The sequence below is a fragment of the Molothrus ater genome, chromosome 5 (assembly GCF_012460135.2).
Source record: "Molothrus ater isolate BHLD 08-10-18 breed brown headed cowbird chromosome 5, BPBGC_Mater_1.1, whole genome shotgun sequence".
NCBI classification, from domain to species: Eukaryota; Metazoa; Chordata; class Aves; order Passeriformes; family Icteridae; genus Molothrus; species Molothrus ater.
Window position 1 is genome coordinate 1,046,716 of NC_050482.2, and position 13,773 is coordinate 1,060,488.

At 60.9% G+C, this 13,773-nt stretch overlaps 3 protein-coding genes across 4 annotated transcripts; 2 read left to right on the plus strand and 1 right to left on the minus strand.

The window, feature by feature from the left end:
* Window positions 1–509: 509 nt before the first annotated feature.
* LOC118697672 (acrosin-like) lies at window positions 510–2,773 on the minus strand. The gene is made up of 5 exons (XM_036400486.1): window positions 2,703–2,773; window positions 2,313–2,576; window positions 1,915–2,180; window positions 1,594–1,739; window positions 510–990 (listed from the first exon to the last, which is right to left on the minus strand). Exons 1-5 carry the CDS (start codon window positions 2,771–2,773, stop codon window positions 520–522), a joined length of 1,218 nt encoding a protein of 405 aa, XP_036256379.1. The 3' UTR covers window positions 510–519.
* Window positions 2,774–4,193: 1,420 nt separating this feature from the next.
* LOC118698261 (uncharacterized) lies at window positions 4,194–7,538 on the plus strand. The gene is made up of 5 exons (XM_036401439.1): window positions 4,194–4,233; window positions 4,801–4,885; window positions 5,438–5,821; window positions 6,411–6,536; window positions 7,373–7,538. The coding sequence occupies exons 2-5, from the start codon at window positions 4,828–4,830 to the stop codon at window positions 7,459–7,461; spliced, it is 657 nt and encodes a 218-aa protein (XP_036257332.1). The 5' UTR covers window positions 4,194–4,233; window positions 4,801–4,827; the 3' UTR covers window positions 7,462–7,538.
* An 822-nt stretch (window positions 7,539–8,360) lies between these two features.
* On the plus strand, window positions 8,361–12,963 carry TSPAN33 (tetraspanin 33). Of its 2 annotated transcripts, none has more exons than XM_036400182.1 (8): window positions 8,361–8,527; window positions 9,846–9,903; window positions 10,017–10,144; window positions 10,254–10,328; window positions 10,423–10,518; window positions 10,772–10,900; window positions 11,562–11,723; window positions 12,298–12,963. In XM_036400182.1, exons 1-8 carry the CDS (start codon window positions 8,423–8,425, stop codon window positions 12,397–12,399), a joined length of 855 nt encoding a protein of 284 aa, XP_036256075.1. In that variant the 5' UTR covers window positions 8,361–8,422; the 3' UTR covers window positions 12,400–12,963. The 2 variants fall into 2 exon arrangements, with proteins under 2 accessions (XP_036256075.1, XP_036256076.1); XM_036400183.1 differs by having other exon boundaries at window positions 10,017–10,141.
* The last annotated feature ends 810 nt before the right edge of the window (window positions 12,964–13,773 follow it).

The following is a 13,773-nucleotide window of genomic DNA, read 5'->3' on the forward strand; positions in this document are numbered from 1 at the left end:
CCAGGGTGAGGAGTTACAAACAGGGTGATGGAACCCCATGAGTTTTAGGGCATTTCTGGGATCCCTGAAGGTTGTTCTGCTGCACCCTTGAGTTCCTGGTGGCCCATGAGCAGGGATGACCCCTCAGGGTGGGAGTTTGACCCTGTCCCAGCCATCCTAAGAGCTCCTCAGAAGGTGATGGAGGTGGTGGAGGACCAGGCCCATCCTCCCCTCCCTCCCTCCCTCCCTGGCTGCCCCTCATCCCCCCCAAACCAGGAGCCAACCCCACCCTATTTTCCCCAGATTGTCCCATCCTTGTTGTGAGCAGAAGACTGAACTGGGCTGGAAATGAGGATAATTGGGAACAACTCTATTTCAGGAACAAACTGAAGTTCATCACCAGGGTGGGTGGGTGGAGGGGGGATAAAGAGCAGGGCAGAGCAGATCTGGGCATTGGGGGTGGCTTTGGCACAGCCGTGGCTCCAGCAGGGAATTGCTGTGATCTCCCACAGCCAGAACTGGATCCGCTCCTCCTCCTGCTCAATCCAGTTTGTCCCGCAGGAACTCCAGGAATTCCTGCAGATTCGTGAAGAACCTCAGCAGGATGGCTTTAGGGAATGAAATCGTTATAAATTTAGGCGGTGGTGGTGTTGGCTCTGGTTCTTCTTCTTCCTCTTCTTCTGGTTCTGGTATGGGCTCCGGTTCTGGTATCGGTACCGGTATTGGTACCGGTTGTGGTTGTGGTTCTGGCTCTGGTTCAGGTTCTGGTTCTGGTTCCAGTTCTGGTGGCTCTATCTCAATGGTGGGGGTGGGTGGCTCAGGCGGAGGAGGCTGCATTTTGGATGGGACCATTCCCATCTGCTTCTGGATCCAGTTGTGGAAGTGCTGGGTGGATGTGAACACCCCGGGCCGCTTGTCACCAGCACAGCCCTTGCCCCAGCTGGCCAGGCCCACCAGCCAGAAGTAGTCACCGGTGTTGTCCTTGCAGACCAGGGGACCCCCTGTGTCTCCCTGCCACAGGAGAGAGGGGTCAGGGGCTGCTCCAGGGTCACAGCCACACCTCGGGGTTATGGGGACACTGGATGGGATTTGGGGGCAGAGCGCCAGGCCTTGGGGACAGGGGGACACTGGGACAGGGGCCTAGGGATGGGGAGTGGCAGCCCTGGGACACGGGACAAGGATCCATGGATGGGAAAGGGAAGGGCCCCCCCGGGATAAAGGACAGGGTGGGACATGCTGGGCTCAGGGCCCTGTGCTGGCTCTGGGGGTTCCATGGGGCCCAGGTTGGCTCAGGGCCCTGTGCTGGCTCTGGGGGTTCCATGCGGCCATGTTGGGGCTCAGGGTCCCTGTGCTGGCTCTGGGGGTTCCATGGGGCCCAGGTTGGCTCAGGGCCCTGTGCTGGCTCTGGGGGTTCCATGGGGCCATTTTGGGGCTCAGGGTCCCTGTGCTGGCTCTGAGGGTTCCATGGGGCCATGTTGGGGCTCAGGGTCCCTGTGCTGGCTCTGAGGGTTCCATGGGGCCCAGGTTGGCTCAGGGTCCCTGTGCTGGCTCTGGGGGTTCCATGGGGCCCAGGTTGGCTCAGGGTCCCTGTGCCCAGCCCGGGCCCAGCCCCACCTGGCAGGTGTCGATGCCGCCCCGCGGGTACCCCGCACACAGGTCCTGGGGGTGCACGGCCCCCCCGTACCAGTGGCTGCTGTTGCACAGCTGGACGTCGATGAGCCGCACCTTGGCCTCCTGCAGCACCAGGCGTGGGCTGGGGGCTGTGGGCACAGAGGGCACTGAGCGGCGGCCCCCGGGCAGAGCCCCACACTCGGGGCCCAGCCCCCGGGCCTGGCCCGGGCCGTGCCCCCGCAGAGCCCCCGGCCCGGGGCCGTGTCCCTGCCCGGGGCCGTGTGCCCGTGGCTCGGCCCGGCCCTGCCCCGGGCTGGCACTGACCGCTGTCCGGGGTGTTCCTCCAGCCCGCGATGTAGCAGGTTTTCAGCTCGGACACTGCCAGGGAGCTGTCAGGCACGCAGCCCAGCTGGATGTAGTCGCTGCACTCCACGGGCTGGTCCAGCTCCAGCAGGGCAATGTTGTTCATGGCTGTGGCAGCCACGTAGTTTTGGTGCTTCAGGAGCCTCTGGATGCGTCTCACTGCAGCCTCGGGGCCCGGCTGCGCCACATCCGTGGTCCCCATCACCACTTTGTAAGTGGAGATGTCCCTGGGGGGCAGGAGATGGACAGAGGGGTGACAGAGAGCAGGGTCATGGGATGTGGCAGCCCAACAGCTGACCCTGCTGTGGGGACACCCCTGTCCCTCCTGTGGGGACACTCCTGTCCCTGCTCGTCCTTACCCAGACATGAAGAAGCACTGGGCCACCGTCAGCACCCACTGGGGTCTGATGAGGGCCCCAGAGCACATGTGCCACGTGCCGTTCTCCAGGGTGGCCTGGACACTGACAATGCCAGGCCAGGCCCCTGAGGGGACGCCGGGGCTGTCCATGTCGAGGGAGGTGACATCAGAAAAACCCAAGGTAGCGTAGTCACCGTCAGAGTGGTCATAGTTGGCAGACACAGAGCTGTGGTCAAAATCCGAGGGCCGGAGCCCGCAGGTGCCTCTGGAAGCACAAAGCCATCACTGCCCTGCTCGGGGACAGCAGGGACAGGGACCCCCAGGGGCTCCTCTGTGCCCAGGCTGTGCCAGGGAAGCCCCGAGGGTCCCCGAGCCCCCCGGGGCCACTGACCTGCAGGTGTCCCAGGTGCCCCCCACGGGCCCGGCCAGGGCCAGCAGGATCAGCAGCCACAGCAAAGCCATCGCAGGTGCCAGTAGAGCAGGTGGCAGAGCCAGAGCTGAGCTGTCACCTCTGCTGCCAGCAGGCTGGAGTGATGTCACAGAGCGCTGGAACCTTGGAAGGGTGTGGGTGGAAGGGACCATAACGACAGCACGGTGCCACCCGAGCCAGGGCAGGGCCACCTCCTGTGCTGGGCCCAGGGAGCCCAGCAGGGTCTGGGCTGGTGGCGCCTCAAAATGGAACTCAGAGATCAATGCTCCCATAAATACTTAATCATTAGGGCTCTCGGTGCTTCATTAGATGTAATTTATAATGACTAATGGTAGTACAAATTTGTTTACCTCGGTGGTAACCTCGCTGTAGCATCACAGTGTTAATTGCCACTAATATTACTACAAATTTTTATTAATACATAAAATAATGCTTATTTGTAATGTAATGATATTAATATATACATTTTTAATAATTTGTTAATTATATAATGTAAATATATTTTATATATTGTTACATTAATTATATATAAATACATTATTAAATATCAATACATTAATATGTTATTATACACAAATACATTAATTATATATTAATAAATTACTATATTACTATATTTATATATTATTACGTTAATAGTGTATATTTATGGAAACAAAGGCACCAATCCTTGTAGTATGTGGAAAGAGACTTAATAGTGTTTTGTTCTATTTTAACACCATATTATTAATATAATATAATATATAATATATTATAATATATTATATATATATTATATACATAATGTATAATATATATTATAATATATTATAATATATTATATATTATATATATTATATATAATGTTATAATATATTATATATTATAACATAACATTATATATTATATTATATTATATTATATTATATTATATTATATTATATTATATTATATTATATTATATTATATTATTTTCCTATTTATATTATTTAATTCTTTATTATTATACCATATCATGTTAAGATCTATTTTCTGCATGACATCAATAGCCTATAATATAAAATGTGTAATTTCCCTACATCCTTTATACAATATAAATTTATTTGCTTGTATGATAAAATCCTACACACACTTTTAATCCATGAAAATAGAAACTTGAAAAAACCTAAATATAAAAAAACTTAATATGAACTTTAAAAACTTAGTAAATTGTATGGATATCTTGCATGGAATATATTATTAAAAATGGGATCGGATGTTTTGCTTTGTTTCTCTTCTGGGCGGGGATGGGCACAGCTGGGTGGGCAGGGGGAACATCTGGATGGGGCACAGCCCGGCAGGACACATCTGGGCTGGGCAGTGGCACAGCTGGCAGGGGGAACATCTGGATGAGAGGGGCACATCTGGATGACCGAGGCACATCTGGCGGGGAGGGGCCGGGGCGGGGCCGGGCGGCGGCGCCGGGGCGGGGCCGGGGCTGAGCGCGGCTCGGGCGGGCGGCAGCGGAGCCACGGTGAGGGGCCGGGGCCAGGGCCGGGGCCGGGGCTGTCCCCTCTCCCCGGGCGGGGCCGGGGCTCCCACCATCCCGGGGACCGGGGGCTGCTGCCCACCGCGCTGCCCTACACCCACCCCGCCCCCTGCCCAGCCCCCAGCCCCATAATCCCCTCGCCCATGCCCTATAACTGCCCAGACCCCTGCCCCATAGACCCCTACCCCCTGCCCTATAACTGCCCAGACCCCTGCCCCATAGACCCCTACCCCCTGCCCTATAACTGCCCAGACCCCAGCCCCATAATGCCCTCGCCCCCCGCCCTACAGCTGCCCCAGCCCCCAGCCCCATGAAACCCCCGCCCCCAGCCCCATAATCCCCTCGCCCATGCTCTATAACTGCCCATCCCCCAGCCTCGTTATCTCCCCGCCCCCTGCCCAGACCCCAGCCCCAAAAATCCCCGCCCCTGCTCACGGCGGGTGTGGGGGGTTGGATACCCCGGGGGTCCCTCCCCACAGCCCCATGGGGGGCTGTGTTTGGGGTGCCCCCAGGGTTTTGGGGTGCCCGCTGTTGAGGCTGCCGTGCCCCCAGGCGCTGCCCGCTCCGGATGCCGGCAGGATGGCGCTGCTCCCCGTCGTGGCGCTCTTGGCTCTGTGCCCCCTCCTCGCCCGGGCAGGTACCCACCCATGGGGTGGGGGGTCCGGGCAGAGCCCCCGCTCCTAGAGACCCCCTCCCCAACCCTCCTTTCCTCCCCTGCGCGGAGACCGCGGCGGGGACCCCGAGGGGAGGGCGGGGGAGCCGTTCCCGGCAGGGCGGTGACTCACGGGGCGGCTGCTTGGCTCCTCCGAGCCCTCGGTGCGGGCACCAGGCCCTGGCACCACCGAACACCCGGTCCTGGCTCCTCCGAGCCCTCGGTGCTGGCACCAGGCCCTGGCACCACGGAGTCCCCGGTCCTGGCACCACGGAACACCCGGTCCTGGCACCACCGAGCCCTCGGTCCTGGCACCACCGAGCCCCCGGTCCTGGCACCACCGAGCCCTCGGTCCTGGCACCACCGAGCCCCCGGTCCTGGCACCACCGAGCCCCAGGTCCTGGCGCCTCCAAGCCCCTGGTCCTGGCTCCACCGGCCGTGTCCCCACAGATGTCCCCTGTCCCCTTGTCTCGCGGGTGGCCCCTGTACCCCATCCCTGGTGTCCCAGCGCGCTGACCCCGCTGTGTCCCCTCCCAGACCAGCCTCCTGTCACCGTCACGGTGACAGCGGCCGTCGGCGAGGACGCCTGCCTGCCCTGCGGCTCGCAGCCCTGGGGTGACCTGCGCGGGGTCACCCTCAGCTGCACCCACCAGGCCGGCGGCCACCACGCTGTCCCCGTCCTCAGCCACCGCCTGGGCTGGCAGCCACCGCCCCCCGAGCCGGGCTGGCAGCCGCCCGTGCAGCCCGACAGCCGCTTCAGGGGCAGGGTGGCCTTCTGTGCCGCGGGGACAGGGGACAGCGGCGTGTCCCTGCTGCTGAGGAACCTCAGCGATCCCGATTTCGGGAATTATTCCTGCTACGCCACCCGCGCCGCTGCCCCGCAGCTCCTCTGCTCCCTGGTGCTGCAGCCCGCCGTGGCAGGTGAGCGGGGCAGGGGTGGCACTGTCCCTTTTGGGGTCCCTCTGCTCCCTGGTGTGTCCAGCCCTGGGTGGTGCCAGAATTTGGGGGTGTCTCCAATTCCCTGACCCATCTGTCACCTCCTCCAGCTCTGTTCCCATCTGGGTGATGCCAGGTGTCCCTCCTCTGTTCCCCTGTCCTGTTTGGGGTCCCCACAAGGTGTCTGTCCCTTGTCCCACCTTGGCAGTGCCAGATGTCCCTGCCCTGTTCTCCTGTCCTGTTTGGGGTCCCCACAAGGTGTCTGTCCCTTGTCCCATCTTGGCAGTGCCAGGTGTCCCTGTTCTGTCCCCCTGCTCTATTTGGGGTCCCCACAAAGTGTCTGTCCCTTGTCCCATCTTGGCAGTGCCAGGTGTCCCTGCTCTGTCCCCCTGCCATGTTTGGGGTCCCCGCATGCCCTGACGTGTCCCTTGTCTCTGGTGTGTCTGTCCCTAATGTGTCTGTCTGTCCCTGACTCTGCTCCCCGGGGACAGTTTAGGGTTCCCCCAGCCTGGCACAGCACAGGGAGTGGGGGCTGGCCCAGCTGGTGTCCCCACATGCCATTGTCACCCCGCAGAGGTCCCCAAGGCCGCAGAGCCGGACATGCTCATGGTGATTTGTGTCCTCACGGCCGCCTTCACCGCGGTGGCCATCGGGGTGCTGGTGTGTGCCCACTGCCAGGGCCACTGCTGGGGGCGCCCAGGTGGGTGGGGGGCACAATGGGGGTGCTGGGGGGCACAAAGGGGAGTGTGGGGGCACAAAAGGGGGTGCTGGGGGACATAGAGGGTGGTGTTTGGGGGGCACAGGGAAGTGTTGGGGGATGCTGGGGGTACAAAGGGGGGATGTTGTGGGATGGGGGCAGTTGGAGACCCTTTGGTCCACTGGGGATGGGATTCTGTGTGGGGAGGGGATTTGCAGCTCCCTTGTGGGGATAGGGCGAGATGGGATCTATGGGATGGAATGAGACGGGATCCATGGGATGGGATGGGATGGGATGCATGGGATGGAATGAGACGGGATCCATGGGATGGGATGGGATGGGATGCATGGGATGGGGTGGGATGGGATCCATGGGATGGATTGGGATGGGATAGGATCCATGGGATGGAATGAGACGGGATCCATGGGATGGGATGGGATCCGTGGGATGGGGTGGGATGGGATGGGATCCATGGGATGGAATGAGATGGGATCCATGGGATGGGATGGGATGGGATCCATGGGATGGAATGAGACGGGATCCATGGGATGGGATCCATGGGATGGGGTGGGATGGGATGGGATCCATGGGGTGGGATGAGATGGGTTCCTTTGGACAGGATCAATGGGATGGGATCCATGGGATAGGATCCATGGGATGGGGATGGGGATGAGGATGAGGAGGGAATGGGGTGGCGATGATGGTGGGGATGAAGACAGGGCAGGGATGAGGACGAGGGTGCAGATGGTGACGGGACAAGGATGGGGACAGGGATGGGGATGGGGACAGTGCTGTGTGGGGCCAGGCTTGTCCCATGTCCCCACTCTCTGTCCCCTCAGCACGGGGCCCAGCCCAGGATCCCACAGCTGTGGCTGCAGGGGAAGAAGGAGAGGTGGCCTTGGGTGACCTCAAGAGTGCCAACGCCTGAGGCCACCCCCAACGGGACTGGTCCTCGTGTGACACCGGGGCAGGACATGGCCCCGACTGCCCCAGTGGGGGGCACAGGGCTGGGGCGATGCTCTAGGGTGGGGGTGCAGGATGGGTTTGGGGGCTGCACGATGGTTTGGGGTGGGGGGCTCTGCTCGGACCCCCGGGGATGGGCAGGAGACAGCGCAGGGTCCCCCTGCCCTCCAGGGGACACCCAAACCCCGGGGTCCCATGGCTGGGGAGGGGACAAACCCGGCGACCCCAAATAAAGAGCATTGCTCCAGAGTGGGGGTGACCCCTCCTTCCCACCCACCAGGGGTCAGGGGGCTTGGGAGGGGGGATGTGGGGTATGGGGGGACCCTTTTAGGGCTGAGGTGTGGCGTCACATGGTGTCCCCATTTAGGGACGGGCTGTGGGGTCACGGGGGGTCTCCATTTAGGGGTGGCTGTGGGGTCCCGGGATGTCCCCATTTAGGGACAGGCTGTGGGGGTCTCACAGTGTCCCCATTTAGGGACAGGCTGTGGGGTCACGGGGGTGTCCCCATTTAGGGGTGGCTGTGGGGTCCCGGGATGTCCCCATTTAGGGACGGGCTGTGGGGGTCACACGGTGTCCCCATTTAGGGGTGGCTGTGGGGTCCCGGTGTCCCCAAGCGCGCTCGTTCTCTCATGGCCGCTGGGCGGCGCTGTTGGCAGAGGGGCAGAGCTGGCCCCGCCCATGGACACGCCCACCACGGACAGGTGCGGCAACGCACGGGGGCGGGACCCGCGGGGCTGAGTGACGGGGCAGTTGTCCAATGGAAAGGCAGAGTGAGGAAGATCCAGCCAATGAGTGGGCGGGAAGGGGAACGGGACCCGGGGGCGGGGCTCGGTGGCGCTCGCCGCGGGGCGAAGCGGGGACCGGTGCGGTTCGGCCCCGCTCGGCCCCGCTCGGCCCCGCTCGGCCCCGCTCGGCCCCGCTCGGCCATGGCGAAGCGAGCGGCGGTCCCCGCCGGGCCCCTCGGGGACGATTTCTCCTTCGTGAGCCCGGTGGCCAAGTACATGCTCTTCTTCTTCAACCTGCTCTTCTGGGTGAGTGCGAGGACACCGGGACACCGCGCTCCCGAAGGACGTCCGGACCCGCGGGCTGGCCCCATCCCTGGGACACCGCCATCCCCGGGACCCCCCATCCCTGAGATCCCACCAGGACCCCCAGTCCTTGGGAATGTCTCCATCCCTGAATCCTTTTGGGACCCCCCCATCTCCGGGACCCCCAGCCCCTGGGAATGTCTCCATCCCTGAACCCTATTAAGATCCTCCATCCCTGAGATCCCACTGAGACCCCCAGCCCTCGGGAGTGTCTCCATCCCTGAACCCTTTTGGGATCCCCCATACCCAGAGACCCCCAGCCCTTGGAATGTCTCCATCCCTGAACCCTTTTGGGATCCCCCATACCCAGGGACCCCTGGCCCTCTCTCCAGCCCAGGACCTATTTGGGATCCTGCATTCCCCCAGCCCACCTCCATCCGCAGGATCCCACCGGGAACCCCCTGGCTTTGGAGCTGTCCCCACCCCTGGTCCCCACTGCAATCCGCTCTCCTCGGGATCCCTGGAGCCCCCCAACCCCAGTGTTCCCCCATTCCTGATGGACTCCTGGCGCCTGGGAGTGTCCCCATCCCTGGACCCCATTGGGATCCCCCATTCCAGAACCTACAGAAGGGGTTGCCCCATTCCCCAAGGGTTTTTGGGGTCCTTTGGGTCCCCACCACCTCACTGGGACCCTTCCTGGCCCCTCACAGGTGACAACCCCCAGAGAGGGGGACAGAGGCCCCTCTTGTCCCCAGCCCTCCCCAGGGACATCTCCTGCAGGGAAGCCACAGTTTTCCACGTTTGGGGGCCTTTTTGATGGTTTTTTTTTTTATATATTTTGAGGAATTTTTATGGTTTTGGGAAGTTTTATGTCTTGAATAATTTTTAATGCTTCCAGGATTTTTTAAAAACGTTTTGGAGACTTTGGTACTGCTTGGGCGGTTCGGTGGGTTTTTTTTTATGTTTGGGGGTTTTTAATGCTTTTGGGAGGGTTTTTTTGCAGGGACTTTTGGTGGGTTATTTCCGTGTTTGCAATTCTATTTTTGAGGAAGTTCCGTACTTCCCATAAACCACATCGCTGTGTCCAGCCACCCGTAGAGGAACAGCGCTGGCTGGCAAGTCACCTCCAGGGAGGTGGGGACAGATGTCAGCTCCAGGGAGGTGGGGACAGATGTGACCGCCCAGTAGGAGGGGACACGGTGCACACCATGCGACAAGGGGAAGCTGAGGCAGCGGCTGCAGCTCGGGTGCATGCCTGGCTTTGGGGAGCTGCAGGTGGGGCCGTGGGTGTGGCACGGGGGTCACCTGTGTCCCTCTGCAGATGATCTCCATGGTGATGGTGGCCGTGGGGCTGTATGCCCGGCTGCTGAAGCACGCAGGTGAGCTCGGGGGCTCCCCAGCCCTGCTGGGTCCGAGCCACCAGCACGGTTGGGGTGGCACGTGGGGTCCTGGGAGTGCTGGCAGTGTGGTGACAGCTCGTCCATGGTGACAGAGGCGGCCATGGCGTGCCTGGCAGTGGACCCTGCCATCCTCCTCATCGTGGTGGGCGTCCTCACCTTCCTCATCACCTTCTGCGGCTGCGTGGGCTCGCTGCGGGAAAACATCTGCCTGCTGCAGGTGGTGAGTCCTGCCAGGGGTGGGGACCCTGCTGGGGACCCTGGTGGCATCTCGGTGCCCCCCTCACCATCACCTTCCTCTTCCCCTCACCATCACCTTCCTCTTCTCTCAGTTCTCCGTCTGCCTGACCATCATCTTCCTCCTGCAGCTGGCGGCCGGCGTGCTGGGCTTTGTGTTCTCTGATGAGGTACTGATAAGGGAGGGCAGTGGGGGTGCTGGGTGACCCCAGTCCTGTCCTGCTGGGTGGCAGCCTCGCTGCTGTCCCCCCATTTGTCCCCCAGGCCCGTGGGAAGGTCAGCGAGATCATCAACGGGGCCATCGTGCATTACCGGGACGACCTGGACCTGCAGAACCTCATCGATTTCGGGCAGAAGGAGGTGACAGGGGGGCCTGCAAGGGCGGGGTGTCCCTCCAGCGGATGGGGACATGTCCCCATTTCCATGTCAGGCTTACATCTGTGGGGTAGCACAGGCTGGGGATCTTGGATGGCTCTTCCAAGATGTTCACGGTGATGTCCTGCGTGGCAGGGGGAGGCTGGGGAGGGCTGGGGGCACAAAGAGCCCTGAGTGTCCTGTCCCCCTGCCGTGGGCTGGGGTCCCCTCCCCACTGAGCCCCGTGTCCTGCCCGCAGTTCAGCTGCTGCGGGGGTGTCTCCTACAAGGACTGGTCCCAGAACATGTACTTCAACTGCACGGCCACCAACCCCAGCCGCGAGCGCTGCTCCGTGCCCTTCTCCTGCTGCCTGCACGATGCTGACCAGGTCTGTGCTGGGGTGGCCTCAGGGGACCCTGCCCGTGCCTGTCCTCCCTGCCCCGGGGGCTGGGCTGGGCCTGGAGCCCTGCCCAAGGGAAGGGAACACTTATGGACCCCATCCCACCCTCTGGGTTTGGGTTCCCCCATCCCACCCTCTGGGTTTGGGTTCCCCCATCCCACCCTCTGGGTTTGGGTTCCCCCATTCCACCCTCTGGGTTTGGGTTCCCCCATCCCACCCTCTGGGCTTGGGTTCCCCCATCCCACCCTCTGGGCTTGGGTTCCCCCATCCCACCCTCTGGGCTTGGGTTCCCCCATCCCACCCTCTGGGCTTGGGTTCCCCCATCCCACCCTCTGGGCTTGGGTTCCCCCATCCCACCCTCTGGGTTTGGGTTCCCCCATTCCACCCTCTGGGTTTGGGTTCCCCCATCCCAGCCATTGGGTTTGGGGACTCCTGTGTGGAAATGCTGTGGTGAGGTGGGGGAGAATTCTCCCTCTCCAGAGCTGGGATTGGCTCTTTGGGGCCAGGTGGCTCTGGAGGGACAGCGTGGAGACACTGAGGAAGGGACACCCCACCAAGGCAGGGGTCTGGTCTCTCCAGCTGCCCCCCAAGAGCAGGGCGCCCAGTGTGTTCTGTCCCCAGCCCCTCTGTGTTCTGTCCCCTCTCCCAGGCTGTCATCAACACCATGTGTGGCCACGGGATGCAGGCCAGGGGCTACCTGGAGGCCAGTGCCTTCATCCACACCAACGGCTGCATCGACAAGCTGGTCAACTGGACCCACAGCAACCTCTTCCTGCTGGGAGGCATCGCCCTGGGGCTGGCCCTGCCCCAGGTACGGGGCTGGGGGACCAGGGGCTGCCCCAGAGCTCTGCTTTCTGGGGCTTTTTGGGAAGTTGCCTTAATGGTGGCTGGTTTTGAGATGGGGGAGCTGGGATGGGATTTGGGGTGGGGGAGTGATGCAAATGTCCGGCATGGGGGGCATGGGGTGACGTTGCCTGGTGTTGCTCAGTACCTCCTTCTCCCCCATCCCTCTTGCCCTTTCTCTTGCTTTTCTCTCCTTCTTCTTCCTCTCCCACTTCCCTCTTCCCTTTCCCTTCCTCTCCCTTTCTCTCCCTGCTTCCTCTTCCCTTTCCCCTTCCCGTCTCATTTCTTTCCCTGTTCCCCTTCCTCTTTCTCTTCCCTTCTCCCCCCTATTCCTCTCCCCTTCCTCTTCCCTTCTCCTTCCCCTTTGCCCTCCCTTTATCTCACTTGCCCTTTCTTCTCCTTCTCCTCCATCTCCCCCTCCCTCCTCTCCCCTTCCTCCTCTGCCCTCCCTCTCCTGATCTATCCCCCTTTCCTCTCCCCATCCCTCTCCCTTTCCCACTCCCTTCCTCTCTCATCTCCCTCCCCGTCCCTCTCCCCTCCAGGTGGTGGGCATCGTCCTGGCGCGGCTCCTCATCAACCAGATCCGCGACCAGATCAAGCTGCAGCTCTACAACCAGCAGCACCGGGCAGACCCCTGGTCCTGAGCCCGCACCCTCCGGGTGGCACGGCGGCGCTCCCGGGGCCATTCCGAGCCCCGGATCCGCGGGGACAGCCCGAGGGGCTCCGCTGGACGAGAGGGAATGCGGATCCGCGGTGGCCGCACAGGAGACTCCGTGCCTTCGGCAGCCGGTGCTGGGCTCGGCGTGGAGGTGCTGAGCTGAAGCAGCGCCGGGGAATCGCTGTCTGTCTGTCCGTCCGTCCTGCTGGGCACAAAGCTTCGCACTGGGATGTGCTTCCCCTCCCCGCGTGCGCTGGAGAAGGACGTTTGTCTGTCTGTCTGTCTGTCTGTCTGTCTGTCCGTCCGTCCGTGCACCGAGCTGCCTTCGCCCAGGCCGGGCTGCAGGGACGGGGATGTCCCCCCCCCGTGTCCGGGTGCCCGTCTCGGTGTCGCTGGTCGCGGGGACAGCCGAGGGCACAGCACGGCCGGCCGAGGGGGTGCCGGGCTGTGCCCATTGCTTGCCTTTCCCGGACAATAAACACACGAGGCCGGACGCTCCGGGCTGTGCCGGGCTGCAGGGGCCGGGGACGCCGCGGTGGCTCTGGGGACACACGAGGCCACGCCAGGCCGCGCCGCGGCCCTGTGCTGTTGTGAGACCCCAAAACGAGCGGGGAAAAGCGGCCGAGGGGCCTGGCCCGGCCCCTCGGAGCTGTCGCAAACCCGTGGGTGGAGTTTCTGGGGTTGGGTTTTTAGAGTTTTTTTCTTTTAATGTTCCCTTCGGCTCGGGCTGGGTGGTCCCTCCCGCGGAGGGAGCCGGGATGCGGCCCAGCGCCCGGCTCTTTGTGTGCGGCCGGGACGCTTCTCTCCCATAAAAAACCCTTTTTTTGGCTTTTTTCCCCCTCAAAACCCGCCTCATCCCCCCACCGAAATGGGATTTCTTCCCCCAAAAGTGATTGCTTCCCCGAGCAATGGCACCTCCCCGCAAAAAAAAAAGTGATTTTTCTCCCTCCGAAACTCACTTTTCTTCCCAAAACTTCCCCTCCGAAGAGCTACTTCTCACCCCGAAAAAGCAAGTTTACTCTAAGATGTAGCTGCTCTCAAAAAAAAAGGGCTTTTTCCCCTCAAAAACCCCCTCTTTCCTCCCCGAAAAGCAACTTTTCTTCCCCCAAAAGGGACTTGTCCCCAAAAACCAACTTTTCTTTACCCAAAAGTGTCTTTTGTCGCCCCAAACTGATTTCCCCCCCAAAAAAGTAACTTACCCCTAAAAAAGGGTCTTTCCTCCACAAAAATCAAGCTTTCTCCCCCAAAACTGATTTTTCCCCAAAAAGAGTACTCCCCCCAAAAAAGTAACTTTTTTCCCCCAGAAAAAGTGTATTTTGTCCCAGAAAAGTAACTTTTGCTCCCCAAAAAGTAACTTTTC

What these genes read in the sequence shown, in the direction of transcription:
- LOC118698261 (XM_036401439.1), top strand. Translation starts at nt 4,828, where the DNA reads ATGGCGCTGCTCCCCGTCGTGGCGCTCTTGGCTCTGTGCCCCCTCCTC. An exon ending in CCCCCTCCTCGCCCGGGCAG is followed by an intron (nt 4,886 to 5,437) that starts GTACCCACCCAT and finishes GTCCCCTCCCAG; the next exon opens with ACCAGCCTCCTGTCACCGTC. An exon ending in CCACTGCTGGGGGCGCCCAG is followed by an intron (nt 6,537 to 7,372) that starts GTGGGTGGGGGG and finishes CTGTCCCCTCAG; the next exon opens with CACGGGGCCCAGCCCAGGAT.
- TSPAN33 (XM_036400182.1), top strand. Translation starts at nt 8,423, where the DNA reads ATGGCGAAGCGAGCGGCGGTCCCCGCCGGGCCCCTCGGGGACGATTTC. An exon ending in ACATCTGCCTGCTGCAGGTG is followed by an intron (nt 10,145 to 10,253) that starts GTGAGTCCTGCC and finishes CTCTTCTCTCAG; the next exon opens with TTCTCCGTCTGCCTGACCAT. An exon ending in TGGGGCTGGCCCTGCCCCAG is followed by an intron (nt 11,724 to 12,297) that starts GTACGGGGCTGG and finishes TCTCCCCTCCAG; the next exon opens with GTGGTGGGCATCGTCCTGGC.
- LOC118697672 (XM_036400486.1), bottom strand. Translation starts at nt 2,773, where the DNA reads ATGGCTTTGCTGTGGCTGCTGATCCTGCTGGCCCTGGCCGGGCCCGTG. An exon ending in GGCACCTGGGACACCTGCAG is followed by an intron (nt 2,577 to 2,702) that starts GTCAGTGGCCCC and finishes TTGTGCTTCCAG; the next exon opens with AGGCACCTGCGGGCTCCGGC. An exon ending in GCGGCATCGACACCTGCCAG is followed by an intron (nt 991 to 1,593) that starts GTGGGGCTGGGC and finishes CTCCTGTGGCAG; the next exon opens with GGAGACACAGGGGGTCCCCT.